The sequence below is a fragment of the Vanrija albida genome (genome assembly GCF_041260175.1).
Source record: "Vanrija albida strain AlHP1 chromosome Unknown contig_1, whole genome shotgun sequence".
Classification (NCBI taxonomy): domain Eukaryota; kingdom Fungi; phylum Basidiomycota; class Tremellomycetes; order Trichosporonales; family Trichosporonaceae; genus Vanrija; species Vanrija albida.
In genome coordinates this window covers 1,882,025-1,909,869 of record NW_027191420.1, presented here as the reverse complement: position 1 = coordinate 1,909,869, position 27,845 = coordinate 1,882,025, and the positions used below count along the sequence as shown (strand labels likewise).

General features: G+C 63.4%; 10 protein-coding genes across 10 annotated transcripts; 7 read left to right on the top strand and 3 right to left on the bottom strand.

Annotated features, from left to right (window-relative positions):
• Window positions 1-105: 105 nt before the first annotated feature.
• Window positions 106-3,043, bottom strand: Q8F55_000791 (uncharacterized protein; the record flags this gene model as incomplete). Its single annotated transcript, XM_069349442.1, has 11 exons — window positions 106-138; window positions 183-1,175; window positions 1,228-1,281; window positions 1,430-1,504; window positions 1,559-1,624; window positions 1,666-1,725; window positions 1,770-1,841; window positions 1,893-2,121; window positions 2,173-2,537; window positions 2,586-2,793; window positions 3,024-3,043. 11 exons carry the CDS (start codon window positions 3,041-3,043, stop codon window positions 106-108), a joined length of 2,175 nt encoding a protein of 724 aa, XP_069212986.1.
• Window positions 3,044-4,659: 1,616 nt separating this feature from the next.
• Window positions 4,660-5,965, top strand: PGK1 (phosphoglycerate kinase; the record flags this gene model as incomplete). Its single annotated transcript, XM_069349441.1, has 2 exons — window positions 4,660-4,825; window positions 4,872-5,965. 2 exons carry the CDS (start codon window positions 4,660-4,662, stop codon window positions 5,963-5,965), a joined length of 1,260 nt encoding a protein of 419 aa, XP_069212985.1.
• Window positions 5,966-6,205: 240 nt separating this feature from the next.
• Q8F55_000789 (uncharacterized protein) lies at window positions 6,206-7,883 on the top strand (the record flags this gene model as incomplete). Its single annotated transcript, XM_069349440.1, has 3 exons — window positions 6,206-7,390; window positions 7,424-7,503; window positions 7,538-7,883. The coding sequence occupies 3 exons, from the start codon at window positions 6,206-6,208 to the stop codon at window positions 7,881-7,883; spliced, it is 1,611 nt and encodes a 536-aa protein (XP_069212984.1).
• A 172-nt stretch (window positions 7,884-8,055) lies between these two features.
• On the top strand, window positions 8,056-9,163 carry SLD5 (GINS complex subunit; the record flags this gene model as incomplete). Its single annotated transcript, XM_069349439.1, has 5 exons — window positions 8,056-8,409; window positions 8,501-8,635; window positions 8,746-8,914; window positions 8,962-9,034; window positions 9,067-9,163. The coding sequence occupies 5 exons, from the start codon at window positions 8,056-8,058 to the stop codon at window positions 9,161-9,163; spliced, it is 828 nt and encodes a 275-aa protein (XP_069212983.1).
• An 89-nt stretch (window positions 9,164-9,252) lies between these two features.
• Window positions 9,253-15,715, bottom strand: Q8F55_000787 (uncharacterized protein; the record flags this gene model as incomplete). Its single annotated transcript, XM_069349438.1, has 23 exons — window positions 9,253-9,264; window positions 9,448-9,510; window positions 9,549-9,625; window positions 9,662-10,252; window positions 10,291-10,472; window positions 10,509-10,677; window positions 10,713-11,317; window positions 11,356-11,499; window positions 11,538-11,592; window positions 11,628-11,751; window positions 11,788-12,206; window positions 12,246-12,318; window positions 12,364-12,458; window positions 12,495-12,599; window positions 12,648-12,768; window positions 12,823-12,937; window positions 12,980-13,197; window positions 13,301-13,845; window positions 13,881-13,985; window positions 14,021-14,330; window positions 14,369-14,454; window positions 14,489-15,485; window positions 15,524-15,715. 23 exons carry the CDS (start codon window positions 15,713-15,715, stop codon window positions 9,253-9,255), a joined length of 5,403 nt encoding a protein of 1,800 aa, XP_069212982.1.
• A 2,380-nt stretch (window positions 15,716-18,095) lies between these two features.
• Q8F55_000786 (uncharacterized protein) lies at window positions 18,096-18,491 on the top strand (the record flags this gene model as incomplete). The annotated part of the gene is made up of 2 exons (XM_069349437.1): window positions 18,096-18,129; window positions 18,175-18,491. 2 exons carry the CDS (start codon window positions 18,096-18,098, stop codon window positions 18,489-18,491), a joined length of 351 nt encoding a protein of 116 aa, XP_069212981.1.
• Window positions 18,492-18,760: 269 nt separating this feature from the next.
• Q8F55_000785 (uncharacterized protein) lies at window positions 18,761-20,055 on the top strand (the record flags this gene model as incomplete). Its single annotated transcript, XM_069349436.1, has 5 exons — window positions 18,761-18,904; window positions 18,944-19,059; window positions 19,096-19,171; window positions 19,206-19,474; window positions 19,536-20,055. The coding sequence occupies 5 exons, from the start codon at window positions 18,761-18,763 to the stop codon at window positions 20,053-20,055; spliced, it is 1,125 nt and encodes a 374-aa protein (XP_069212980.1).
• A 364-nt stretch (window positions 20,056-20,419) lies between these two features.
• Q8F55_000784 (uncharacterized protein) lies at window positions 20,420-21,944 on the top strand (the record flags this gene model as incomplete). The annotated part of the gene is made up of 2 exons (XM_069349435.1): window positions 20,420-21,396; window positions 21,449-21,944. The coding sequence occupies 2 exons, from the start codon at window positions 20,420-20,422 to the stop codon at window positions 21,942-21,944; spliced, it is 1,473 nt and encodes a 490-aa protein (XP_069212979.1).
• A 133-nt stretch (window positions 21,945-22,077) lies between these two features.
• NPY1 (NADH pyrophosphatase) lies at window positions 22,078-23,480 on the bottom strand (the record flags this gene model as incomplete). Its single annotated transcript, XM_069349434.1, has 4 exons — window positions 22,078-22,459; window positions 22,509-23,234; window positions 23,272-23,379; window positions 23,464-23,480. 4 exons carry the CDS (start codon window positions 23,478-23,480, stop codon window positions 22,078-22,080), a joined length of 1,233 nt encoding a protein of 410 aa, XP_069212978.1.
• A 544-nt stretch (window positions 23,481-24,024) lies between these two features.
• Q8F55_000782 (uncharacterized protein) lies at window positions 24,025-27,761 on the top strand (the record flags this gene model as incomplete). Its single annotated transcript, XM_069349433.1, has 6 exons — window positions 24,025-24,393; window positions 24,432-24,599; window positions 24,635-25,360; window positions 25,396-25,501; window positions 25,667-27,312; window positions 27,360-27,761. 6 exons carry the CDS (start codon window positions 24,025-24,027, stop codon window positions 27,759-27,761), a joined length of 3,417 nt encoding a protein of 1,138 aa, XP_069212977.1.
• Window positions 27,762-27,845: the final 84 nt, after the last annotated feature.

The window sequence follows — 27,845 nt, the reverse complement described above, 5'->3', positions numbered from 1 at the left end:
TGGATGAGAGAAAATGCGAGGGAGACAGGAGACGGGATGGGGGATGGGGAGGGGGCATGGGGAGGAGGGGGATGGAGAGAGAGAGAAACTGCTGGAGGAGTGCGCCTACCAGCCACCAAACTGGTCGTCGGCGGCAGCCTGCTTCTAACTGTCAGCAAGTCGAGTAACCTTCACCAACTCACCTGAGGCTGCTCCACGACGGGTGCGGGAGCTGGAGCGGGGGCGGGGGGAGGGCCAGAGTTGCCAGGCTGGGCGTAGCCCTGGCCGCCACTGCTGGGGCCGTACTGGTTGTTGTTGCCGAAACCGCTCTGCCCGTCGTTGCCGCCGGTACGGCCGCTGCCGTAGTTGCCGCTGTTGTTAGCACCGCTGTGCTGGCTGCTGCTGTTGCCGCCGCCGTACTGGTTGTTGCCACCGCCGTACTGGTTGTTACCACCGCCGTACTGGTTGTTACCACCATCGTACTGGTTGCCACCGCCGTACTGGTTGCCACCACCGTACTGGCTGGGAGGGGCACCGCCACCGCCGCCCTGCTGGTTGCCACCGCCGCCGAACTGGTTGCTGCCGTCTCCGCCGCCGGAGGACTGAGCGCCGCGGCCGTACTGGTCGTTTCCGCTGGGCTGGTCGCCGCCGTAGGCGCCCGTGGTCTCACGGTTGCGGTCGCCCCAAGCCTGGCGCTCAGCGGACGGAGGGCCGCGAAGGCCAGTGCCCGGAGCACTCAGACCACCAGGCGAAGACTGCTGGGTCGGGACAAACTCAGCAGGGCGATGAGTCGAGCCCTGCATCTGGCGGAGACGGTCCGGGTGGATGCCGGGGCCGGGAGCGGGAGTCTGAGGGGCAGGAGCCTGCGCCTGGGTCTGAGAGGGGGCGTTGCCGAACGAGCTGTTGGCATTGTTGGTAGGAGCGGGGGTGGCCACACCCCAGTCGTCCTGGTTCTTCTGGGAGGCAGGGGCGGATGGGGCCGCACCCCAGCCATCCTGCGTCTGCTGAGGCGTAGGGGCCGAGTTGCCGGTGCCCCATCCGTCGTCACCACCCGCACCTCCACCGGAGTTGGCGCCCCAGCCGTCGTCACCACCGGCACCGGCGCCGGTGTTGTTGTTGTTCTTGTCGTCACCCCAGCCGTCGTCGCCAGAAGTAGCTCCGCCGGTGTTGCCACCCCAGCCGTCGCCGCCCTGGTTCTGGAGGCAAACCTGTCAGCCTATTGTATGCTCCCGGAAACAGCAGACTCACGAAGTCGTTGCTCTGGCCATACTGGCGGGATCCTCCGGAAGGGCACTCGCGGCTCTAAAGTTGTCAGCACGGACCAGACCTCTAGACGTACAAAGTGACCGGGCTGTCCGCAGCTGTGGCAGGTGCGAGAGCCGCCGCCGCCACCAGTGGGGCAGTCACGGCTCTTTTCAAGTAAGCAACGATAGTGCACGTGTGGACTCACGATGTGGCCAGCCTCGCCGCAGTTGTGGCAGGTGCGCGAGTCATAGCAACCGCCTCCCGAAGGGCACTCGCTACGCTGCTAGTGTCAGTGTGGTGTGCTGGGGTTGAGAATGACACAAAGTGGACTTACAATGTGGCCGGGTTCGCCGCAGCCGTGGCAGGTACGGCCACCTCCGCCCTTGGGGCACTCGCGGCTCTGTTTGGGTCAGTGATGCGGGTCGTTTCAAGCCGACTTACAATGTGCCCGGGCTCTCCGCAGTTGTGGCACGTGCGACCACCCTGGGGGCAGTCACGGCTCTGTCTGGGTCAGCTGGATGACCTCTTGTGCCGAGGGGACGTACCATGTGGCCGTCCTGGCCGCAGTTGTAGCAGGCGCGACCGCCACCGCCACCAAAGTGGGGCGGCTGCTCGCGCTGTCCTCGTCAGCCTCACCGCCGTTTGATCGAGCTACTGCAGGGACCCACCTGCGAACCAAAGCCGTCGTCGGCATCAGACTTGTTGCGGGTGCCCCAGCCCTGGTCGGCCTGAGGCTGCTGCCAGCTGCCGCCCGCACCAGACGGGCCGGGGGCACCTTCACGAGGAGGGCGATTCTTCGAAAACATCCCGACGATGCCGCGGTCCGCGCGACGCTGGAGCTCCTCTGCGACCAGAGCATCGAGGGTCGCGGTGGCTTCCTTCTCCTCGTCGGTGAAACTTCAGGCGGTCGTCAGCGAGGACATTTGAACAGAAGCTACAATAACTCACGTAGGGCGTTCCCAGGGGACATATGGACCAGGCGAGGTCGGGGAAGTTGGGTTCTGGGCGAAGTCACTCTGCGTGGGGGGCTGGGGCCCATTCTGAGCGGGCTGGGCTCCAGGCCATCCCCCATACGACTGAGGCTGGGCTTCAACTTGCTGGACCTGGTTGTTGGCGACGTTGGCGTCGTTGCCGCCGTGCTGAGCGAACTGGGCGTTGTCACGGCCGTTGGTGTTGTCTTGGGTGGCGGGGGTAGCCCAGCCTTCATCGGCGTTGAGAGCGCGTGCGACGGGAGTCGGCGCGGGGTACACCCTGTGGATTGAGCCGTGAGGGGTGACCCTCTCGTGCTCGGGAGGAAGCGGTGCGTCTTGGCGCTGAGTAATGTCAACTGTTTGCCTAGAAGAGGTGGAGGTCTGACTTACGTTGGGGTCACGAAGGCCATAACCCGAGGAGAACTCGGGGCGGTCGCGACCTCCGTCGCGCTGATTCCAGCCTTGGTTGCCTGGGTTGCCTTGGTTGCCTTGATTCTTGTTCCAGCCCTGATTGCTCTGGTTGTTATCCCAGCCTTGATTGCCTTGATTGTTGCCGTAGCCTTGGTTCTGGGCCCACCCGTTGCCCCCGTTGCCCTGCCTGTGAAAAGGTCAGCAAGTGCGAGCAGACGTGGCTGGATTTGTTGGATGAGGGGCGGCCAAAGGATGGGCGTGAGGGGGGAGTGCAGAGGAGGCGCGGTGGTGTGCGTGCCCAGAGAGCAGGGCCCGCCGATCACGCGGGGGGTTAATGTAAAGGAGCCAGACTGTAAATAACAGTGGGGTGAGGTGTGTTGTGTCGGTGTATGGTGAGGGAAGGAGTCTGCTACGTACCACTGGTCACGGCTCTGCATGGTGACCTCGGCGAGGGTTGTTGCGAGAGAGCTTGCCACTGAAGAGTGGGTGAGCAGGTAACTATGGGGAGTGTGCGGCGACTCACGTTGACTCAGGCGGGGGTGAGAAGAAGATGAGTGACACGAGGAGGAGTGGTGTGGGTGCGAGTCGGATGAGAGGGGCGGCGAGGAAGACAAGAGTCTTCTGGTGCTTGGCCTGTCAGCAACAAAAGGGGATGGCGGTGAGGAAGGTGTCGACTCACTCTGGGCGCTGTGACGTTCGCAAGCGGTCGTCCAACAGCTAGGGGAGTTGTTGTTAGGTGTCGCGCCAATCCAGGCCCTTGGAGGAATGTTAGCTCAATGGAGGAAGACAAGAGGAGAGGAGAGCTCGTACACGAGAGTGGGAGGTGGGTGGGGTGGAGGGGGGAGGGGAAAGAGTGAATAGAGAGAGTGAGGGAGAAGTTCAAGTTTAAGAGAAAGGAAGACGGTGAGAGAAATTTAAGTGACGAGCGAGAGGGGCGACGGCGGGCGGTCGCCAGAGGGGATGGGTCAAGTTGGATGAGCCAGAGTGAGCGGCCGCGAGGGGCGGGGGGAGGGGGGCGTAGGGGGGGAAGGTGCGGGTGGGGGCAGTCCAGTCAGAAACATGCAGCAGCAGACCGGCACAGAGGGGCAGGATGCGCCCTCTGTGCGTCGTCTTGGTCCACACACGACACCCTGCCACGCCAAACTGCATGAGGAGGCGATGTCAGGCTGGCCCGGCTGGCTGGCTGGCTGCGGCGTGAGAGCAGAGGGTCAATGCTGTGAGTAGCGCTGTCAGGTTCACATCCTCGCCGTCGACTGCAAAGATCAGCGCCCCCCCCATCCCCCCTGTCGTGTGTGCAGAGTGCAACGAGCAGAGTGGATTGAAGACGACAACAACAACAAGAACCGCCGTCGCCGGGCTGTGACTGACGCGCTTGGCGGGCCTATGACGCGCCCTTGGCTCATGTCGCCTTGCACCCCTCGCCCTGGGCCCCGCGTCGGCGTCGGTCCAATCGGGCGTTGCAGGCGTCGTTGGGGACCGGCGGCACGGCGGAAGCCAGCCAACCACATGCCGTCATGGACCACCGCCCAGCCAGCACCCAGCCAGCACCCAGCACCCCCCTCCCCCCTCCTACCACCGGTGCCGGGTAATACTGTGGTCCAAGGCCCTCCGCGCTCCGCGTCACTCCGCGTCTCCGGTCACTCAAGTTCCGTCCATCCACGCATAAGGCCAGTGCTCTCATCTCTACCCTTTACCACTCCTGCCAGCTCCGAAAGGATTCCCTTGCCCTTCCACCCACCTACTCTCACTCCGGTGTCAATAAAACCCAGCTCTAGTGGTACGTGCACCCTTTGTTGTCTCCCTTTTTCCTTTCTGTTATCGCTGACACTTACTGGTCGTCGCTAAACGTTCCTGCCTTGCCGCCTCCCCTTCCCCCTCCCTCCACCCTCCACGCCCCCATATCCCTGAAATGTCCAACCTGATCCCACGCCCGTCTCGCACCATCTCGTATGGCCTTATCCCCATCGCCCTCGCTCTCCTGGCAGTCGTCGCAACCGGTCCTTCTGGCATTCTTCCATTCACCAAAACCGCCTCTACCGCATCAAAAGGCAAAATGTCTCTCTCCAGCAAGCTCTCCATCACCGACGTCGACCTCAAGGGCAAGCGCGTCCTGATCCGCGTCGACTTCAACGTCCCCCAGGACAAGAAGACGCTCGAGATCACCAACCCTGCTCGTATTGTCGCTGCCCTCCCCACGATCCAGTACGCCATTGACAATGGTAAGTGACGCACCTGCGTGGGAAGGAAACGTGCTCACCCGCACAGGCGCCAAGTCGGTCGTCCTCATGTCGCACCTTGGCCGCCCCGACGGCCAGCCCACGCCCAAGTTCTCGCTCAAGCCCGTCGCTACCAAGCTTGCCGAGCTCCTGAAGCGTGACGTCAAGTTCCTCCCCGACTGCGTTGGCCCCGAGATCACCGCCGCCGTCAACGAGGGCAAGGACGGCCAGGTCTTCCTTCTCGAGAACCTCCGCTTCCACGTCGAGGAGGAGGGCAAGGGCGTCGACAAGGACGGCAACAAGATCAAGGCCGACCCCGCCGCCGTCAAGAAGTTCCGCGAGGAGCTCACCTCGCTCGGTGACGTCTACATCAACGACGCCTTCGGCACCGCCCACCGCGCCCACTCGTCGGTTGTCGGCATCGACCTCCCCGTCCGTGCTGCTGGCTTCCTCATGAAGAAGGAGCTTGAGTACTTCGGCAAGGTCCTCGAGAACCCCGACCGCCCCTTCCTCGCCATTGTCGGCGGTGCCAAGGTCCAGGACAAGATCCAGCTCCTCGACTCGATGCTCGAGCGCGTCAACAAGCTCATCATCTGCGGCGGCATGGCCTTCACCTTCAAGAAGACTCTCGAGGGTGTCCAGATCGGCAAGTCGCTCTTCGACGAGGCTGGCTCGGAGAAGGTCGCCGGCCTCGTTGAGAAGGCCAAGCAGAAGGGCGTCGAGGTCATCCTCCCCGTCGACTACGTCGCTGCCGACAAGTTCGACCCCGATGCCAAGACCGAGATTGTCACGGACGCCCAGGGCATCCCCGGCGACTGGATGGGCCTCGACGCTGGACCCGAGTCGCAGAAGCTCTTCGCCAAGGCCGTCTCCGAGTCCAAGACGATCCTCTGGAACGGCCCTGCCGGTGTCTTCGAGTTCCCCGCGTTCGCCGGCGGCTCGAACGCCCTCCTCGACGCCACCGTTGAGGCTGCCGCCAAGGGCGCCACCGTCATTGTCGGTGGTGGTGACACTGCCACCCTTGTCGCCAAGGCTGGCAAGGAGGACAAGCTCTCGCACGTCTCGACCGGCGGTGGTGCCTCGCTCGAGCTCCTCGAGGGCAAGACCCTTCCCGGTGTTGCCGCTCTCTCGGAGAAGCAGTAGAGGGCGAGGTACTAGGTTTTTATCTAGTACACCCTAGCGTATGGCGTCGTATAGCGTATTGAAGAAAAGTGCCCATGCATATACATATAAGGAGGAGGCATGGGGAGGGAGGAGGAGGGAGGCGGATGGTGGATTGTGAAATCAGTCGCGGGAGCAAATCACGAGCCACCCAAAAGTGTCAACAACAGACTGGGTGATGGAGGGCTATCCCATCACTGTCCATTCGCTCACACCGCCACCATGCCGTCGCTCAGCGGCGCCCTCAGCAAGCTCGAGAGCGAGTGCGAGCAGATCGACTTCTACTCGAGCCAGAACGTTCGGCCAGCCGGGCCCTTCACCACGGCGTACCTCTACCTGCCGTCAGGGAGCGGCGAGCCAAAGCGCACGGTGCTGAATCTGATCCGCGACTCGTACGAGTCGGAGCAGAAGCCGTACCGCTTCGTGGGCGAGGACGCTCCGCAGGCCGGGCCCTCGGCGCGCGCGGACGGGCTCGGCATCACGGGCGGAACGGGGCAGCGGCGCGTCGAGCTGCGGGAAGGGCACCAGCTCACGCCGCTCAAGCAGCTGCGCAAGAGCCGCGGCACGGGCGCCGAGGTCGACCACGCGCTCTCTGCGGCCGAGCAGATTGTCGACGCGCTCGTCGACAGCTACCGGCCCATGTCGCGCGCAAAGGCGCACATCCACGCGCTCGTCGACACGCACCGGCGTCACGCGGCCCGCACCGCCGAGCTGCAGGGGCTGATTGCTGACGCGTCCAAGCCCGCGCCGCGACCCGAGGCGCCGGCGCCGCCGGCCAAGGCGGCGACACCCCCGCCGCCGCTGGGCATCGACGAGGCGATCGCCGCCGAGGAGGAGGCGCTGCGCGCGCTCGAGGCGAACATCAAGGCGCTGAGGAGCCAGCAGAAGGAGCTGCGGAGCTCGGGCCCGACTCCGGCCCGCGGCGGCGTGTATGGCGCGCCGACGGCGCCGCGCACGCCCCGCGCTATGCCGGTCGTGACGAATTCGCTGGTGAACATGACGACGCCGCACCGTGGCCCGGTGGGGCCGCCGCCAGGGAGCAAGTTCTCGCCGCTGCACCTGCTCGGCACGCCGCGCGCCGCGTCTTCGCTGCGGCCGAGCGTGCTCGGCGCCGATGAGTCGCGCACGATCTTTGCCCGCCCGCCGACGTTTACGCCGGCTGGCGCGCGCGGGTTACCCCAGGCCTCGCCGTTCGTCGCGACGCCTGGCGTGCAGGACGAGCTGGGGACACCACGGCCGGCAGCGTCGGTGGCGGCGACGCCGCTGCCTGCTCACGTGGCCACGCCGGCCGCGCCGACACCCCTCGCGGCGCCGACGTCGGCGGCAGCACCAGCCGCTTCGCCAGCACCAGGAGTGCGGAGAGTCGAAGGCGTCGAGGTCGACCTGCCATTCATCGCGCCGTCAATCGTAAGTCGCTGCCACGGCCGCACTGACGCGCAGGACAAGATCTGGGACAAGCTCGGCGACCTGATGCAGCTCGGCTCCGAAGAGACGGTGGACAAGACGCCCGAGGCTACGATGTACGTATGTGTGCGAGCTCGGCGCTGACCCCAGCGCACACCTGCACAAGCTGTCGCGCGCCGACCCGCTCGCGGCGCCGTCGACGGCGTCGGTGCAGAGCGGCGGGGGCGACGCGCCGCCGATTACGTCCGAGGCCATCCTGCTCGCGCACCTTGCGCTCATGCTCCTGCGCAGCGGCAAGAGCGGGGCGGGGCCGAGCCCCGAGGCGTTTGTGCCCATGCCCGAGGCGAAGAGCGGGCTCGGGGCCGTGTGCCGTGCGCGGGGGTGGGACGGGGCCGAGGACCTGGCGAGCAAGACGATCTACGCGGCGGTCGGGCGGCGCGCGGTGCGGATAGACCGGCGGGGTGGTGGCGGGGGCAAGGTGCGGTTTGCAGAGTAGGCGGGGGTGTGGGCATAGAGCTGGGTGCGTCATGTATGATATTGTGGCCCGCCACGGCTTGTTTGTGCATTTGGCGCCGGCGACGCGCATTACAAGGACGGACGCGTTGATGGACAAACCCTGAATCCGAGATATCACCGTTGTCCACTACACACTCGCCCAAGCCGACGCCATGTCCAGCTTTTTCGACGACGACGACGAGCCCTTCCCACAGGCAGCGCAAGCGGGCTCCTCGCGCGCGGGCAGCGCCGCGCCAGGGCGCTTCCTAACCCGCCTCTCGAGCATCGCCGGGACGCCAGCGCCGGGCTTTGCCGAGAGCGAGGCCGCGGCGCCGATGGATGAGGACGCCGCAGCGCCAGAACACTCGATCTTCAGCGCGGCCGAGCTCGCGCCCGGGGCAGAGGAGGACGCGCTCGACGACGTGCGCAGGTTGGCGAGGGTGTGGGTGCGCGAGCGCGGCGTGCCGGGGCTTCTGGGGTGGGAGGGGGATTTGCTCGACAGCTTGTTGGACCGGCTCGAGCAGCAGGTGCGTAACTCCTTACCCCCTTCCCCTTCCCCTTCCCCTCGCCTCGCCCCCGCCCCCGCCCGCGCGCGCTGACGCGCACGCGCCCGCGCAGCAATCCATGCTCGACACGCTCCGCGCCGACCCGCAAACCAGCGAGGAGGAGCACTTCCGCCTCGTGCTCGTCCAGACTGAGATGGAAAGGGCAAAGTACCTCGTGCGGAGCTACGTGCGGGTGCGGCTGCACAAGGTAAGCGAGCGAGCGCCGCAGGCGCGAGCAGCGGCGTCAGCGAGCAAGGGCGCCAGGCAGCGACGAGCGACGACCCGCTGACAGCCCCCCGGGTGGAAAAATACGCCCAGCACATCCTCGCAACGCCCGACCTCCACGCCCTCCTCTCTGGCGCCGAGCTGGCCCACGCGCACAAGTACGCCGACCTGCTCGGCGCGCACTACGCCCACTCGGTGCTCGATTCCCTGCCCGAGTGGCTGCGCCGCGTCGACGAGAGCTACGGTGACGGCGTGTCGATGGGTACGTGGGCGCCGGGGCCGCCGGGGCGAGCTGACGCCGACGCGCAGTGACAAAACCAAACGACAACACACCCGTCCTCGTGCTCTGCCGCAAGGACTGTGGCGAGGTCATGCTCGAGCAGTGAGTGCGCGCAGCGACGTAGCTGACGACAGCGGCGACACCGCATACCTCGCCGAAGGCACAACCCACCTCGTCCGCTACCACCTCGTCGAGCGCTGGATCGCCCTCGGCTGGGCAGAGGTGTTGTAGCCCGCACCACTCACATCCCTCCTGCACCCCCCACCCACACACACATCCGCATGCATGATTACAGTCGCGTCGTCGCGTAGTACAGTCGTCTAGGGATACATCTATGGTTGCGCTGATTGCGCTGATTGCGCTGGTTGCGCTGGTTGCGCTTGTTGCGCTGGTTGCGCTGGTTGCGCTTGTTGCGCTTGTTGCGCCTGCGCCTGCGTCTGCGCCGGCACCGCCGCCTCCTGCCCCTCGTGCACCACTTCTACCGCGCCCGTCCGCCGCCGCAGCGCCGGCCTCACCGCCCCCTTCGCGCGGTTCAGATCCGCCTTGGTGAGCTCCTCAATCTTGCCCAGTAGTTGGTCCTGCGCGTCAACAGCAGCCCCACGCCACGCGCACTCACCAAGCGGTAAGGCTTGACCACCACGCCGTCAAAGTCCGCCATCGCCTCGTTGATGAGCGCCTGTCGCGCGTTTCCAGCTGCCTGTCAGCGTCCACCTCGCCGCGACGACCCACTTAACGCGATAATCGACGTCGGCGCCAACTTGCCCGCCGCCTCGTCCGCACGCAGCATGTGCGCAGCAGTGTACCCGTCCATGATGGGCATCTCAAGGTCCATGAGCACGCAGTCGTACCCGCGTTCCGTCGTGTTCTGCCGCTCGCCCGTCCCCTCCACGACCGACATGACACTGCGGATCTTGTCCAGCGCCTCCACTCCATTCGACACACAGTCGACAGTCAGCCCCACGTGCTTGAGCTGCCGCCGGAGCACAGTCTGGTTGATCAGGTTGTCCTCCACCACCAGGATGTGCGGCTTCTTGGCGTCCCAGTTGAACGCCGTCGCGTCGGCCAGCGGCGTGCCAGGGTGGCCCTGGCCGTTGGGAGTCGGGCACGCCTTGGCCTTGATGAAGAAGCGGAACGTCGACCCCTGGCCATACCTGCTCGCCCCTTCGATCCGGCCGCCCATGCGCTCCGTGATCTTGCGGCAGACAAAGAGCCCGAGCCCCGAGCCGCCAAAGACGGTGTGTGTCTTGGCCGACGCCTGGGAGAAGCGCCGGAAGAGCATGTCGAGTTCGTCCTCGGTCAGACCCGGGCCCGTGTCCGAAACTGTGCTTGTCAGTGCTACTCAGCACCTTCGTACTCACCTGACACGAAGAGGTAGACCGGTGTGTCGGGCTCCAGAGACGACGGCAACGGGCCAGACGGCTCAGGCTTGACGCACGTCTCGTCCGTTGGAGGCTCCAATCCGACATCAACCTTGAGCTCAATCTTGCGCACCTTGCTCGTGGCAGTGAAGCGAATGGCGTTGGATAACAGGTTGGTTACGCTGGTGGGTGAGCTGGGGCTTCTTGAGCGGACTTACACCTGGCCAAGCCGCACTGGATCCGTCAGGACCACATCAATGCCCATCTTCTCGAACGCCTCCCCGAGCTCCATGGACAGGTCGATGCGCTTCATTCGCGCCTCGTTCTGGAACACGGACACGGCCTTCTGCGCCTCCTTCACAACCGTCGTCTCAACGTCAAACATTTCTGTTTTGTCAGCCCCGCCACCCTGCCACACTCACGGAGCATGTCCAGCTGGATCTTGCCCAACGACAACACGTCGTTACTGATCCGCTCCTGCGTAAGAGCGCACTGGTAGATGCTCTCCAGTGCCTCCAAGTCGTCGTCGATCGTCGCAAGCAGCTGGGGCGTAGGCTTGAAGACGCTGTTCCCCTCCGAACTGCGCTTGAGCTCGTCCTGAAGCGCAGTCAGGTTGGTCTTGACGAGTGAGGAGCACTGCATCAGGCTGCTGATTGGGTTGCGGATCTCGTGCGATGTGATGTCGATGAGGAGCTCTTGCTGGTGTTTTGCCGCCTCGGCTTCTTCACGCCGCTGTTCTGCCTCCTTGACTCGCAGGAGGTGCATCTGTTCGTTGAGCTTGCGCTCCGTCGTGTCAATCGAGCAGCCGATGAAGCCTGGCGGAGAGCCAGGTACCACTTCGTCGAGGCGAAGCACCTGTGTCGCTCCCCACCGCCCGTTCTTCCACTGCCACTCGGCCCACACACTCGGGGCTGTCGACGGGACATACGTCTCCCAGAGGTGGCGGATACGCGCCTGGTGGTCTTCCAGGATGTAATCGCCCCAGTTGGTGATCTCCTGGCCGATGGGGTAGCCGGTAAGGTCATGCCTGCGGGGTTAGCATCAAAGACGCGGGTTTGACCTCACCATGCGTGGTTGGCGTATGAAACATAGCCGTCTGGTGTGCAACGGAAGATGCCAACGGGGGAGAGCTCGGTCAAGGTCCTCAGTTCGGCAGTGCGCTCATCGAATAGGGTTTCCAGCGTGTTGCGCTTCTTGCCAAGCTGAAGCCTGGGCGAGTGAGTACTTGAAAGCACCTGCAAACCTACTGCATGTGCACTCGAGCCACAAGCTCACGTGCGTTGAAAGGCGTTGAGAGGTAGTCTAGAGTTAGCACAGCACGGGCGGGAAACACCCACCGTCAGCGCCAGCCAACAGCCCCTCAAACTGCCCGTCGTCGATAGCGGTGAGCAGGATGAAGGGCACCATCTGCTGCTCCTTTGTACCCTTTCGAAGGGCTTCAAGAAGACCAAAGCCGTCGAGCTGGAGAGTCAGGTCGGCAGTGGCTGATTAACTCACCCTCGGCATCATGACATCTGCAATGATGAGGTCGGGTGGCTTGTCATCGTACGTGTCGAGTGCCTCCTGACCATCACGGGCCTCCACAATTGTGCAGAACGGCTCAAGAATCGAACGCACGTAGCGCCGCGTGTCGGCCGAATCATCGACGAGCATGATGACGTCCTCCTTCTTGAAGTACAGCGTGTTCGGGTCGATGCCTCGTGACGATGGGCCAAGGCCACTCATGACGTTGGTGGACGGCTCGTCGGCGTCAAACCACTCAGACATGCTGCCCTCAGACCAGCTGTGCCACTCCTCACGTGCAGCTGGGGTGTAGGACCTCGACGAGGACACAATGTCGGTCACGTCGTCTTCAATCGCGTCGGCGGGTAGGTGACTGCGGCCGAGCGGGAGTCGAACGCGGAACACGGAGCCATCTGTGAAGAGTCAGCCGCAGGCATCTGACCACAACGTACGGCTACCATCACCCGACTGCTCGGCGGTGTTGCTCTCAATGTCCAAAGTACCATGGTGCAGTTGGATGAGTTTCTGGCGAGTCAGTCACCTCGTCTTGCTGTAGAGCTGTAGACCCACCTTGGTTAACGACAGCCCGATCCCTGTGCCCTCATGCAGGTGCGCAACAGACTCGGCACGGAAGAATCGTTCGCCGATCGAGCTTAGGTCGGAAACTGGTGTTGTCAGCGTGCGCCACCTCTGCCACATACTTGGAATTCCTACACCAGTATCGACCACTTCGACGATTGCCTCCTCGCCAGTGTAACGAAGAATCACCTTCACGTATCCGTCCATGGTATATTTCATGGCGTTTCCTGATGGGGTGAGTGTGTGCCATCGGCATGCAGCGAGCGGCCACTCACCAACAAGGTTGAACAGAATCTTCTCCCATTTCTCGGCATCAACATAGACCTCGCGAGGATTCAGGTCGCAATCGACGATGAATTCGAGCTTTGTTCTGTCCATCGCAGTGCGGAAGAGGCTCTGCACAACGCGTCAGACGGGGCCACAGGTCTCCACACGCAACCAAATACTCACCACAATGTCGCGTGTGACGATTCCGAGGTTGACAAGCCGGAACGACCCCTTGAGCCTGCCGGCTTCCAGCTTGCTCGCATCCATGAGCATGGATACCAGCCGGGTCATGCGACGGCTGAGACTGTGAGCTGTGCCCGGGAGCCCACGCTCCACTTACACATTTCGTCGGGCCATGATGAGCGCCTCTCGCTGTGGGCCATCTGGCATCTCATTGACCAAGTCCTCGATGGGTCCGGCAATCAGAGTAAGTGGCGTTCTCAGCTCGTGGGACACGTTGGAGAAGAGCATGCTCTTGGCACGGTCGAGCGCCGCAAGCTCTTCGATTCGGCGGATCTCAGCCTGGTATGAGCGTACAGCCGTTAAACCAGACGCAATCTGGAGGCGAAGGCTTCGCGTTGTCAGTACTCAAAGGGGCATGCAAAATGCCTGCTCTTACCCATGCTAGATGTCAGCGATTTACAAGACGCAGTTCACCCACGATGAAAGACTTGTAGTCCGCCTCGTACGGCCGCCTGATGTTGAGGCCGACGACAAGGATAGCATTCGGCAGACCCTCCTCCGAGTCATGGATAATGGGAATGACGAGAGCCTTGGTGGGCAACTCATCCCAAACGCGGACAGGATAGCCGGCGATGATTGAGCTGCAGTCTTCAACAAGGACGGGTTGTCGAGTCTGGATCGCCTCGACGAAGGGCCACGGGTGTCCACTTGCCTTTGAGGCGCTCGCACTACGCAGGATCTCGTCCGGGTCGGTGAGCGCCTCGGCGTTCCCGAATGGGTTGACGCCTCCTATAGACGCCGAAGAATGGCGCTGCGACGCATCGGGATCGGTGAAGGCTGACTTGATGCTGCGCGATACGTCAACCGATCGCGGAGGAATAGTGACTGTTGTCGTTTCGGGGGCCGAGGGGTGACCGTCTGGAACGCCGACCCCTCCTGCGTATCGCAGCTGAACCTCCGTTGACATGAACTGGTCATCCGAGAGCTTGATATGGGCAAAGGTTTTCCTGGGTTGGGGGGTATCTGCGGGTTAGCTGTAGTTGCTATGAAGGTCTTACTTGGTGGCTCGACGTGGTAGAGGAGGGCAAATGGCGTGTCCTTGTAGCTCGACTCGATGCCTTCCAAGACGCCTTGGCTGAACTCCTCAACGGTGCGGGCCACCACTGTTGGTTAGTTGAGTACCGGCTGTAGAGCTCACATGTCCGTTCACCCATCTCCCTGATGGCTGCCATTCGACGCTCGGAGAGGACCTTGTCGGTGGTATCGACCATGGAGTGGAACAAACCGCCAACCTGACCCTCTGGTTGCAAGATGGGGAGCCAGACGTGGGAGCGATAAGCCTCGTACATCGGCTCGCCGTCGACCTTGCGCCACAAAAAGAAGTCGTCCTCCCGATAAATAGGAGTTCCTCCAAGAACGAGCTCTGTCAAGGGTCCAAGGACTGTCCACATTTCTGCCCAAGCTTGCGGACCCGACTTGCCAAACACGTTCGGGTGGTCGGGCACTTGCTGGCTCGTCAGCGTGGCACAAGCGCCATATCACTCACCTCGGCATACATCTGATTGTAGATCAGAGTGAAGTCCTTGCCCCACCACAAACAAGCCTTGAGTGGGTAGTTGAGCACCATCGAGACTGGCGTCAGCTGTGAAGAGCCTAGAGCACGCACCGCTCGTCTTCAGACTTTGGGACCAGTCTTCCTTTGCGCCAAGTGAGGTCTGAGTCCAATCGACACGATCCAGCAAAGCGTGGACATTCTTCGACATGTCGTCGTCGCTCTCCGACCTGAGACTGGGCGCTGAGACGATGTTTCTCACTCTTCCATCGCGGTAGAAGTGAACTGGGCCGCTCGTCAGAGACGGGCTTTCCATCGCATGTGGCGTATTGGATTCAGGCGACCATCGGGGCTCGTCGACCTTGCCTGTGAACATTGAGCGTGCGAGGTCTGGTCCTTTCGGTATCGATGGAGTCTTGGCCTCGTCGCTGAGCTCCACCATGGTGACGGTAGGAATGCCAGCCTGTTGGGGGGTGACTTGGGACAGGAGTCGCTGCGGCTGCGGCTGAGCCGCGGGCCGAGGGATCGTGGTGATGATGGCAAAGGAATGTGTTCCGATTTGAGACGCGTCTTTCCTGTTGTTGTAGTAGACCGGCATCGTCGACTTGATGATCTCATAGACACGCGGGCCAGAGGGAAAGTTGAACTCGAGGGTGAGGGTGGAGGGGGCAGGGGGCGTGTCTGTCGGAGTGCTCGAATGAGTCGTCTCCTGCGTCGATGAAGACGTCAGAGACGGAACGGTGGTGACGTCTGAGAGGGATCCTGGAGAAGTATCGGGCACTTCCTGTGGCGATTCGGCACCAGGAATGTTGACGTTGTTGGCCGCCTCGGATATGGAGCGAACGCGCAAGTCCTGTGCGCCACTTAGCCATTCGCCCAGCAGGCGGGCGCTGTCAATCGAGAGACACGAGAGGAGCGGCAGGCCATCGGCTGCCAGTTTCCATGGCTCGTTTGCCCACACTGGCGTGAAGCTTGGAAGCGAGATGCTCGATGTATTCTGGGTCTGGGTAAATGGCAGGTCGATCACCGAGGTCGGCTCGATTCCGTGGCTGTTTGCCCAAGGGTGCGGGGGAACGTCGTTGACGAGAACGAATGCGGGGTATGGGTAGGCCTGGGCGTGAGCAAGAGATCAACCACTCGCCGACGCACCTCGAGATACTCCTTGGGTAACCTGCTCATATCAATGAGCGACGACTCGAGGCCGAGGCTGTCGATTCCACCCTCGACGCCGTCGGCAGAGCCGCCGGAATAGGACGTCGTTTTGAGACTTGCATCTAGAGACCAGTCTGTGATTGTTCTTGAGGAAGGCTTTGGTTGCGGCGGCACATTGCCGCCCGTCATCGCGAGAGAGATGGGAGCGCGGCCGCAGGAGAAGGATTGTCGGCGGCCGTGTGTCGGGTTGTAGCGTTGCGTGTGGGGTAGTAGCTAGGTGGACGACTGATAGCGAGGTGCGATGCGCCCCTGAGTAAAGTCTTGAAGCAACCACAAAGGTGTTCTTGGCGATGACTGGGCGAGTTTGCCGCACAGTCGCAAGCAGTCACTGGCGAACAAAGCTGGCAGGCAAACTCGGGTGGGTGGGTGATGTTGGTGATTGTCTGTGGTGTGACTGACTGACCGACCGACCCGACAGGCAGACAGACAGGACCGGGCTGGCCCCTTCTTTCCGCTGGGATGGGATCTGGTCTGACCCGCAACCACCACTCTGCATCGGCAAACTCGACCCTACACGGGTCTCGCTACAGATGGCCAGGAAACCCGCGCGTTTGAGCATGTTTCCTCTCTCTCCCTCTCTCACTCAGGACGACGTTTGTTGCCAAGCGGTTTAGAGCAAGGGGGAAATAGACCGGATGACGACCGGGCCCCAGAGGGCGGAATCGGCCGCAGAGGGGGGGAAGAGCCAGAGGCGGGCCGGCGGCGGCGACGGCGGCGTCAGTGGCGGCGTACATGCTGCGGTCGCGTTCGTCATTGCGGGAGGGAAGGGAGGGGAGGCCGCCCCGCCCGCCCAGCGCGAGTGAATGAGCAAGTAAGTGATCGCCGCTCGACAGGTACGCGCCCAGTTGTCAAGAGGGAAGCAAGGCGGACGGCGGTAGACAGACTCGAGAATCGGTTGTGGCAATAGGGAAGGGTGCTTTTACCGAGACTGTAAAGACGTCATAGCCCCGCGCTCTGCACCCAAGGGGATCGACGGTTCCGTCAGGGACGTGTGCACCTGCAGAGAGCTCAACAACCCGGCGCCACCCACCCTACGCCCCCCCTACGCCCTTCCTTCCCTCCTTGCCCCGCACAGACTTGCTCGGAAACGCGCACAGACGCGCACGGGTGCGCACACGACAGACTACCTACACCGTCACCTGACATGACTTGTCGCTGTCCTTTTGTCCCCCCCTTGGCTGCCCTTTGCCATTTGACCCTTTACCAAAGTTGAGGTGTATTCGTGTACCTGCCGATGCCGTGGGTGGGTCAATGTCGCCGCTGCTGCTCTACTGTGCTGCTGCTGTTGCCCACCGCGATGCTCCCCACTTCCACCCCTCATGCCCGTCACCCTCCTGCTCACCCAAATCAAGTATTCAGCCGCCATGTGACCTATTTTGCACCCATGCACCCTGGCCAGGCCCACAAGCCAATACCAAATCTAGTTGGGCAAACCGTCGGCCGTCACGTCAATCTGAATCTGGTCGGTCGGCTACGCCTCGTGACGAAACCCAGGTCCTTGTTGGCTTGTCGCATCCTCTCGTCTCCTTCCTTCCTTGACGTTGCCCCAATACTCGAATACTCCCACACCCCAACTCGGCCCGACCCCCGACTACTAGTCTACTTCAGAGTGACGACGCGCAACCTCGCTTGAAACCACTCTGCATGGCACATGGCACACGCGCTTCAGTCATCACCGACGGCGGGCAGTGCCCAGACTCGTCGTCGACTCAACATGCCCAACAAGACCCAGTATCATGCCTATCTCCCCCCCACTCTCGACCTGGCATCGGCATTCTCCGACCCCCACGTGACACTGCATGCAATTACCATTCCGCGTCAACCGCATTCCAGCGAGCCGCTGGAATCATCACAACACGGCACAGAAAGCTTGGCACACTCGTCCTCATGCGCAGAGATAGCGTTTGACAAACACGACACGCGCCGCATCGACGAGATCGAGGCCGAGCCAGAGTCGAGCTCGCTAAGGCGTCGATCAAAGAGGTTGCGAGCTTCTGGTGAGTGAATCACGAGGGCTCACGTGGGTGAGACGTGCGAAGCCCGGATCTGGGATTCACACCATACAGGTTCCTTCCTCGCAGCGCTCCCACAGCTCGATCAGACCGAGAGTCTGATATCGTCATTGAACACGACAGCGTCGCTTCCTCCGAGTGCGCCCAATGCTTCCGTCGCACACCTCCCCAAGTGGACACTGCCCCTGGGGAAGCTCACGAGCCTGCAGGCCGTGCTCGTTGAGCCGCCGGCACGTACGCGGTCAGTCAAGCGTCCAGCCGAGGAGGGTGGACCTCAACGCGTCACGGTCATGTGCTGTATTATGAGTGTGGAGCCCCCTGTTCAGCGACAGCGACGTGCGGCTGGGTGGGGTGGGGGTGGGGGGCGCGGGCGCGACGGCGAGCTGTGGATCGCGTCATGGCGAGTGTCGGCACCACCGCCACGAGGCGAGAGTCTCAAGGATCCGGTGAGCTGTGATGTCAAGCTCTGGGAGGGGTGCGCGCGCGACTGGGGCAGCATGGTGCGCAAGGGCGACGTGGTGTTGATCCAAGGTGCGTGTCACGGCGAGCGTCCTGACGAGCGACTAATGATCGCAGATGCCAGCTTCCGCCCAGCATCACCGGCCACGGGCGAGGGCGCACAACTCGTGCTGTCGCCCACGGGCGGCCAATTGCCCGCTGCACCGATTGTCCTCTTCCGCACGCTGCCGCGCTACTCGGCCATCCTGGGCGACTATGTGTACCGGCCTGGCGCTCGAGGGGCAGTCGCGGCAGGCGACCGCGGCGACATGATGGAGGAAGACGCGAGGCTCCGGCCCGACCTGCGCCTGGCGAGGAGCGACCCGGGTATGCGCAGGGTGGCCGACATGGCGCGGTGGTGCGCCGAGTGGGTCGGGGGCGAGGCGCCGCTCTGAGGGCGTAGTGTAGCTTGTACTAAACTGCCGGCGATGCAGCTGTATGTGTGCAGCCCGTGTGTGTCGTGGTAGTGGTGGCGACGGTGCGTGAGATTGCGAGATGGCCTCGTGTGCGGATCATTAATCAAGTCTTCCTCGTGTGCACCATCTTCCTTCTTCCTCATCTTCCCCCCTCACTGCATTGCGGCTCTCACGCTTGTGTATCTCCCTCCCCTCTTCTCTGTACATAAACCCTCGCGGACAATGCCTTCTCTGTACGTCCCCCCGCGATGACCATCAAGGACACTGTGGTGGACACTGTCGTCAGCCTTCTGACCGCCATCAGCTTCTCCCCCGCCCAGTGCGGCTGCGGCCGGCGATCGTCGTGCCCGTGGTTCGCCGGGCACCCGGGCCCGCAAGAGCATGCCTACAAGGTGAGTGAGGTCGGCGGGGAGCACGCTGACGGCCTCCAGAGCGAGATCTTCCACGCGACGGCGGGAAACTACCTCCACGACCCGGCCAAGCTCGCCTCGCTGCGCGAGCTCGTGACGGATATCCTCGGCTACTCTGACCTCCCGGCCCACTACTTGTAGGTGGCGTCTTCGTAGTAGCGCTCACCTCCCAGTGGCGACTGCGGCCGGCAGTGGACGCTCTCGGCGCTGCAGTACCGCCTACGCGACGGCGCGATGGCGAGCTCCTTTGTGAGTGGGCCGCCTTACGCCCAACTGACCGCAGGCGCTACTCCTCCTCCCACGCCCTGTCCCCGCCACGCTTCTCCCGTTCGTGCAGAAGATTGCGCGACGCGACCAGCCGTACCGCCCGGGCACGCACCGCTTCGACGCGAACCCGTTTGCGGGGTTCGACACGCGCCGCTCGGCCCAGGCGAAGCGCAACCTCTCTCACGTTGAGACGGCCGTGTGGGCTAGCCACGCGTCGTGGGTCGCGCGCACCTGCATGGGCATCGAGGTCGACTGGGCGTCGTGGAAGTTTGGCCAGGTCGCCGGGTGAGTGAGTGAGGTGTGTGAGTGCTGATGTCAGGACCCCGGCCCAGCTGCTCGGCATCAGGGAGCGCCTCCCCAAGCACCGGTCGGCGCCCGACGTCCGCCTGTCGATGGTCAAGGACCTGCCGCTGCGCCCGTACGAGAGCGAGCCTGTGAGCGGCTTCGAGTCGCTCAGCAGCCCGCCGACGTACTGGATCGTGCACAACCGCGACGACTCGCCGTCGCTGCCGTCTTTCTCTTCGCGCCCGACTTCGTTCCACCAGAGCTCGTATACTGGGCAGGCGGGGCGCAAGGTTGCCCGCCCGCAGAGCTTTGCGGCGTTCTCGTCGCGCCGCTCGCCGTCGCCGTCGCCGCCTCGCCAGATGCTCGACCTTCCTCTGCCGTTACCGACGTACCGGTCGACCACGAGCCTGTCGTACTCGCGGATCCCGGGCCAGTGGTCTGTGCTGACGAGCTCGTCGGTGAGCCCGGAGTGCGGGGTCGGGCTGGGCCTGGAGGCGGCGGCGACCGAGTACTCGGCGGCGGGTGTCGCGACGTACCCGCCTGCTCCGAGCGAGCACAAGGAGTACAAGTCGACGTGGTAGGCCTGTCGAGAAGCCCACCTAGGACAGCCCACCTTTAAGCCCACTTGACGGGATATTATTCTCTGTATCATGTAGACATCACAGACGTTTTCTGTCCATCGGAATGTAACTTATGTTACCTATGTCGTCGGCTACGAGTGTGGGGAGGCCGAGCCAGCCGCGAGGCACCTCGGGATGTCTCCACCTACGTCATTGGCGAGCGTCGATTCTCATATTCTCGAACTGGGACTACGAGGACGGGGCCAAGTCTGCTGCTCGGCGCGGCGTCGACGCTGCGTCGACGCTGTATGCATAATGCATAAAGCAGCGGCGGCGGGGGAGGGGTGCGGCCCTCCCCAAGCTCCCATTGTCTGTCCCACCCAGCATGGCCACCACGTCCTTCGCGATAGCGCCGTCTCCCAAAACCCGGTCCAAGACGGCCAAGGGGCTCCCGATCGACCCCAACGCGCACCCGGGCGTGAAGATCCAGTCCCCGATCAGCGACTACCTCGCCACCCTCGTGTCCCAGAACAGCAAGGACAACCCGGGCGCGAACGCGGCGTACATCCCCGAGCTTGCCGCGGTCAACAGCGACCAGATCGGCGCGTGCATCACCACGGTGGACGGGTACGTGTACGGCGCTGGGGCGACGTCTGTCGAGTTCAGCATCCAGAGCGTGTCCAAGCCTTTTGTTTACGCCCTCGCGATCGAGGAGCACGGGCTCGACTGGGTGCTTAAGCGGGTCGATGTCGAGCCGTCAGGCGAGGCATTCAACGAGCTCAGCCTCGACGGCGAGCAGCTGCCCAAGAACCCCATGATCAACGCCGGCGCTATGACGACGCACTCCCTCATCGGGGAGGGGAAGTACTCCGTCGACGAGCGGTTCGAGCACATCCGCAAGGGGCTGAGCGCGTTCGCAGGGCGCGACCTCGGCGTCGACGAGGGCAGCTACAAGAGCGAGATCGCCACCGCGTTCCGCAACTTCTCGATCGCGTACATGCTCCGCAACTACGGCGCGATCAAGGGCGACCCCGGCGACGTGGTCAAGGGCTACACGCGCCAGTGTGCGATCCGCCTCACGGCCGAGGACTTGGCCCAGATGGGCGCGACGCTGGCCAACGGCGGCAAGCAGCCCGTCACCGGCGTCCAGGTCGTCTCGCCAGAGACGGTGCGCCAGGTGCTCTCAGTCATGACCACCTGCGGCATGTACAACGAGGCCGGGCACTGGGTGTGCGAGGTCGGCTTTCCCGGCAAGAGCGGCGTGAGCGGGTGCGTGTTGGGCGTGCTGCCTGGTAATCTGGGCATGGCGACGTTTAGCCCGAGGCTTGACGTGGCGGGCAACTCTGTGCGCGGTGTACGAATGTGAGTGGCTTCAGCGTCGTGGCAACGCGCTCGGCTAACGCCTCGCGCGCAGGTACAAACAAATCGCAAAGGAAATGGTCCTCCACATGATGCTCCCCCCGCCCCCCGCGCGCACCGTCATCCGGCGCGACTACCTCCTCCGCTCGGCCGAGGGCGAGAAGATTGTCGTCGTGAGCCTGATGGGCGCGGTAAACTTTACCGCCACCGAGCGCATCGTGCGCGTGCTGCAGAGCCGCACGGCCGCGCAAGAGGCGCACACGATCAACGGGCTCGTCGTCGACGTCCGCCGCGTCGACCAGGTCTACCCCGTCGCGTCGCGCATCCTCGCCGAGGCGCTCCGCCGCCTCCGCGCAACGGGGCACAAGGTCGTGCTTGTCGACCCCGGCAACATCCTGCTGGGCGAGCTCGGCAAGGGCTCGCCGACCGGCATCGACACGGCGCCCGGCGACGACGCGGCGGCCGACGAGATCATCGGCGACACGAGCCAGTTTGAGAGCGACAAGTGGGAGCGCATCCCCTTCTCCCCGCAGATGATGGAGCTGGATTAGCGGCTAGTGCAAACAAGAAACAAGAAGAATGTAGACCGAATGTACTGTCATGTTGCAAGTGCCTCTGGGCTTTGCTGGCCTAGCCACTGTACTTCTCGCCTCAACCCCTTGGTCGCCGTGGCTACCGCCACGGTTACAGCCGGCTCACAATATCCAACCCCTCCGCCCCGTTGGCCCACAGCCGCATCAGCTGCCCCGCGATCGCAGTCTCGGGCGGCACGCGCGTGAACCCGGCGTACGGGTCGGCCTTGGCCTCGCGCGCCTGCTTCTCGAGCGCGCCGTGGTGTCCGTGCGCGTTCTCGTCGAGCGCCGCGTTGTCAAACTGCTTGAGGTCCTCGCGCGAGAACGTCGTTCCCGCCTTGGTCGACGCGACGGCGCGCACGAGCTCGCGCGGGAAGAACTGGGCGTCCTCGAGCTCGTTGTCCAGGTCGAGCCGGATCGTCTGCCCGTCCTTGGCGCGCCCGAAGCACCCGACCATGACGTTGGCCGGGTACGGCCACGGCTGGGAGGAGGAGCTGAGGGAGTCAGCGAGAGTGCCAGTCGCTGCCTCTCGGCATCACTTACTACCGCACCGGGCCGACCTCGATGCCGGCCTCCTCGTACACCTCGCGCCTCACGGCGTCCTCGAACGACTCGCCGGGCTCGATAAAGCCCGCAAGACACGAGTACATGCCCTTGGGCCACGACTTCTGCCTTCCGAGCAGCATGTGCGTGCCGGCCGCGTTCAGAATGCCCATGATGATGACCGGGTCGGTGCGCGGGTACGCAAAGTTGTGCAGGCCCGTCGTCGAGAAGCACGGCTCCTTGCCCTCGACCGGCTCGACGGCGGTGATGCACGCGCGCTTCCAGCCACCCCAAAGCGAGTACGTCTGCGACCCGCACGCCGGGCAGAACTTGTTGCGCCAGTTCCAGTCGATGAGGTGACGCGCGAGCGCAAACACGCCGGCCTCGAACGGCGACATGACGCTGCCGTTGGCGCGCGCATCACCCCACTCGCCGCCGACCGCCTCGGGGTCCCACTCGAGCGTGCTCGCGTCCACGGCAAAGTACGGCGTGCCGGCCGGGTTCTCGAGGTCGCCGCTCTGCTCGTGGCCCCTCTCGTCGAGCCCGAGGAAGACGACCGACGGCAGCGTGTTGGGCAGCCGCGACGACTCCCACACCTTGGCCTTGCGCGCGTCCACGCTCGCAGGCGGAGTCTGGAACCCGCCCCCGATAAGCGGCTTGACCACGTCGTACGTCACGAAGAGAGTCGAGCCCGTCGTGCCCTTGTGGACTAGGACGTTGCCCTTGCTGTAGTGTTAGAGCTGATGACTAAGCCCCGACCCACTTGTACACGGTAAACAGCGCGCCCTTGGTCTCGAGGTGTCGGTTGAGGATGTCGGCGTGCGGGCGCTGGAACGACAGGCGGTTCAGCGGCGGCTGGCCAGAGTAGTAGCTGGGGTCGGGCGTGAGCGTCGGGGTGGGGGTGGGGGGCTTGGCGGGCGCCACAGAAGCGCGTCGCGATCGCGCGCCCACTCACTTGGGGATGTCGGACATGGCGGGCCAGGTGAATGTACGGTGGGCGAGCGGCAGTGTACGCGGCGACGGGATACTGGACAAGATCAAGGCAGAGTTGCGCAAAGCCCGTGGACTCATGCAGCTGTGTTTGTTAGGGGGTGACTGACCAAGAGCTCCGGGGGAGCATCACGTCAAGCACCTCGGGCGGGTTGCGTCCGCCGTTCTACAACACCGAGCCAGAGCCCCAACGGGCCGGAGATAGCCGGCGCCCCTGCCTCCACTTGAAATGTGCGTAATACAACCCGCCTACTCCTCTGTCAACATTGTTGTGTAAGAGGGCCGGCTCGTCCATCGGCCTCGGCGACACACTCTTCGTCCTCGACTGCTGCGGATTAGCGGCGTCCACCCGTCCACTCCGCCACGCCCGCCGGGTCTGTGCGCAACGCCGACTCCGGACTCGGAAACGTGACATGACGGATTCAGGCACCGTCTCGACTCTCTGGCGGATCCAAATGACACCACCTCCACCCCCGACTTTGTTGTTGGCTTTACACTCACACTCAGACTCACCGCCGCCAGCACAATGACTCCCGACGCCATCAAGCTCGGGACGCTGGGGCTGGTGAAACGTGGCGCCCCAGGTGGCGACACGCCCGGCGGCGATCCAGCGCCCTGGGAGCCGCTCGACGCCGCCTTCCTCGAAGCGACCGAGTGGCTGGAATCCGAGGCCGACACCGTGGCCCTGCTTGTCGCGCTGCTCCACGACGCCGCGCTCGGCGCTCAGATCGAGTACCGCACCACTCCTAGCGGCATCCTCGTGCGCGTGTCGGTCCTCCCCAACGACAACGGTCGATGGCGTGCTGGCGGCGCTCGCACGAAGCGCTTGAAGGCCCTCTTCAAGCTCCTCGACCGTGGATGGGACGGTGGCGAGGGCCGGCTCCTCGAGACCTCAGTGAGCTTCCCACGAGGGGTTCCGAGCTGACCAATCAGGAAGAGGAGGTCGGAGTCGGGATGCAGGCCCTCTACGCACTTATCGAGTCCCCACCGGAGCCTTCATTCGGGGAGCCCGAGTTCATTGGCGATGAGGAGGTGTTCGACGGCCTCACGGCCTACGAGAACCCCACGGGTGTCCAGACCATGATGTACAAGTACCAGATTGTGAGTGTGACGAAGCCCATGTGGCTGACTTTTAGCGGTCAGTGGCACGGATGCTCCAGATGGAGACCAACCCCGCCACCATGGTCTCGGCAGCCTTCTCGCCGTTCACTGAGCAGCCCACTGGCACACACTACTACGTCAACCTGGGTACCATGGATACTCGCCGCTATCCCGATCGCTTCCCGCTATCCCGCGGCGGCATTCTGTGTGAACAGATGGGTGTGGGCAAGACCCTCATGTGCCTTGCGCTCGTCCTCGCCTCGCGGCACCAGGCCACCCTCCCGCCACCCGGGGCCACCGACATCTCCGACGTCGTCACGGATGTGGCGGTGAGGACTTATTCGACCGCCTCCATGGACGCTCTGCGTCTCCAGCTGGAGCACGACGACGACGAGTTGACCGGCACACCGTCGTTGAGCTCCATGTGCGCCGACATCATCGTCCAGTCCAACCCGGCCGCCGGGTGGACACGCGACCTGCCCATCTCGCCGGTGGCGCAGAACCTGCTCAACAACAGGAGGTGCATGTACTTTCGCTTCCCGCCCCCCGCACGCCTCCCACGCGGGGCGAAGCGGGTGCCGTACCGCCCCGCAGAGCCGTTCGTCCTCGCACCGACGACGCTCATTGTTGTGCCCCCGATCTTGGTGCCTCAGTGGGTGCAAGAGGCGGAGTCGCACCTGAAAGAGGGCGCACTAAGGATTCTGGTCGTCAAAGAGGGGAAGGAGCCCCTGCCACAGATGGAGGCGATGGTACAGTATGACGTGAGTGTCGTCGCCGAGTCATTGCTGACCTTCAGATCGTCCTTATGAGTCTGGACCGCTTCCGGCGTGAGGGGCATCGAGACCCGGACGCCCTGCTGTCGACGGAGCTCCTACGGGCTCGCTGGAAGCGCATCATCTTGGGTGGGTTTTTTGGCGAGGAACATTTGTTAACCGGGCAGACGAAGGAAATATTGCAAACAACACCAAGAGCGACGCAATGACTCTGGCGGAAACCTTGAGCATAGAGAGGCGGTGGATCGTCAGCGGAAGTGAGTGCAGTGTGTAGACGACGATGCTGATGAGCAGCCCCAACAACACGACTAAAGCAGGGCACGGAAAGCGCCTTGCAATCCTTCCTCGCCTCCGAGGGATTGACTTCGCCTTCAAAGAGTAAACCGACGCGGACAAAGAAATGGTCCAAGGCCGACCTCGACGACGTCGCCCGCCTCGGTAACATGCTCAAGGGTTTCCTAGCCTCAGAAGTCTTCCAAACGGAGAACTTTGCCCGACTCGTGACGAGCCCACTCCGAAGTGTGGACGGCCCCACATATGGCGCCGTGGACAGGATACGCACGATTATGTCCGCCGTCATGGTCAAGCACCGGCCGGGCATCATCGACGAGGAAGTCGCGCTCCCACCCTCAACGTTGACTGCCGAAAAGGTCCACTTCACCAACTGGCAGCGGTTGACCTACAACGCGCTCACAGCCCTGGTGGCAAGTAACGTGTATACCTCGGGCTTTGAAGACGCCGACTACTTCCTTCATCCTCGCAACACCGAGGCATTCAACCAGGTTGTCGCCAACCTCCATCTTGCTTGCTTCTGGTTCAGCTCGGCGGACATGGACATTGAAGGGGCGTTGTCCCGCTCGGAAAAACACTTGGAGAAGAAGGGCCACAAACTGGACGACAGACAGAAGCAAGGAGTCATCGAGGCCATCAACTACATGCGACAGGCGATTGAAGCACCCGGCTGGTCGGAGTGGTTCAACCACGCTGTCGTGTCGATCCCTTATGATGGCAGTGGTCTCCCAGCTTCCATCCTCGATGCCTGGTCCGAGAGCCCAGACGGTGCACCGACAACAATCGATGCCCATGCCCTACGGCTCCTACGGGGTCTTAATCAGCGTGACTCGGCAGTCGCAGATATTGGCCGCGCAGGATGGGACGAGCGTGCGAAACGACCATACGCAGACGAGTACGCCAAGGCAATGGAGAAGGCGGAGAAGAAGTGGCGCGCCGATGGTGGTGAGGACCGTACCCTTCAGGCGGCAAGTCTTCCCCACCATCGCAGCGACACAAAGGCTGCCGCGGACAAACCAAAAGCGCCTCGAGTGGTGCGACCCAAGACAGGAGGCAAAGGCAAGGCGAAGGAAGAGGATACGGTCGAAGTCCAACTTGACCTTGCGGCTGCGAACGCTGCACGCGCGGCCGACATGTCGTCCACCCGCCCCCGCCCACTGCCCTCCATCCTTCGCACCTCGAGCGAGTCGGCCAAGTCGAACTATGTCATCCGGTCGGTCACGTCGGCCCCAGAGGACGACAAGTTTGTCATTTTCGGCACATTCGAAGAGATCGCGCACCTGACTGAGGCGCTCGATCTCGCGGGAATCACGTCGGTGTATGCTGGCGCCCATGTCGCCGCCGACGCGAGGAAGAAGGCGCTGAAAGACTTTGCGAAACCTGAGATTAGGGTCTGCCTTCTCGAGCTCAAGTTCGCTGCTCGCGGCCTGACTCTGACTCTCGCCAACCGCATGCTCTTCGTGTCACCGGTGTGGAGCCTCGACGTGCAGGCGCAGGCGATCAAGCGTATCCACCGAATCGGGCAGGCGCGGCCCACGCACATCGAGATTCTGGTGACGGAGGGCACCTTCGAGGAGGATATTGTACGCCGCGAGGCGGCGTCGCGCTCGAGCGACGAGGAGAAGTCGTACTCGCGGGCCCTGATCGAGGTTGGTGCAGCTGTACAGGTTTTACAGTCGCGGAGCTGACACCACAGAACCCGCGCTACGTTACGGCGGAGGCCGACGACCGGGACAGTTTCCCGATCAAGCTCGTGCCAGCCGGCAGCGAGCTCACTGCGTCCGAGAAGGCCGAGCTGGCGCGCGCGCTGGGCGCCGTGACACCGCCGAGTAGGACTCCCGCCGGCACGCCGATCATTACGCCCGGAACACCGCTGTCTGGAACCGAGGTCGATGAGAAGCCGGCGCTGGGTAAGCGGGGTATCCGCTTTGCCCAGGACGACAAAAACGAAGGCAAGAGCAAGCGAGCGCGCTTCGCCAGTCCGGCGCCCGACTCGAGTGGCAGCGGCAAGCGTGCCCGCTTCGCCAGCCCGGGTGCTGAGCCCACCCCCGCCGCGGGCAGCTCTAAGCGCGCGCGCTTTGCCAGCCCAGAAACCTAGATAGATACATCTCTGTAGTTGTAAACGCCGTGCCCCTGCACTCCATGTACTCTTGCTCTCTTATTATGTGTGGCATAAAATACA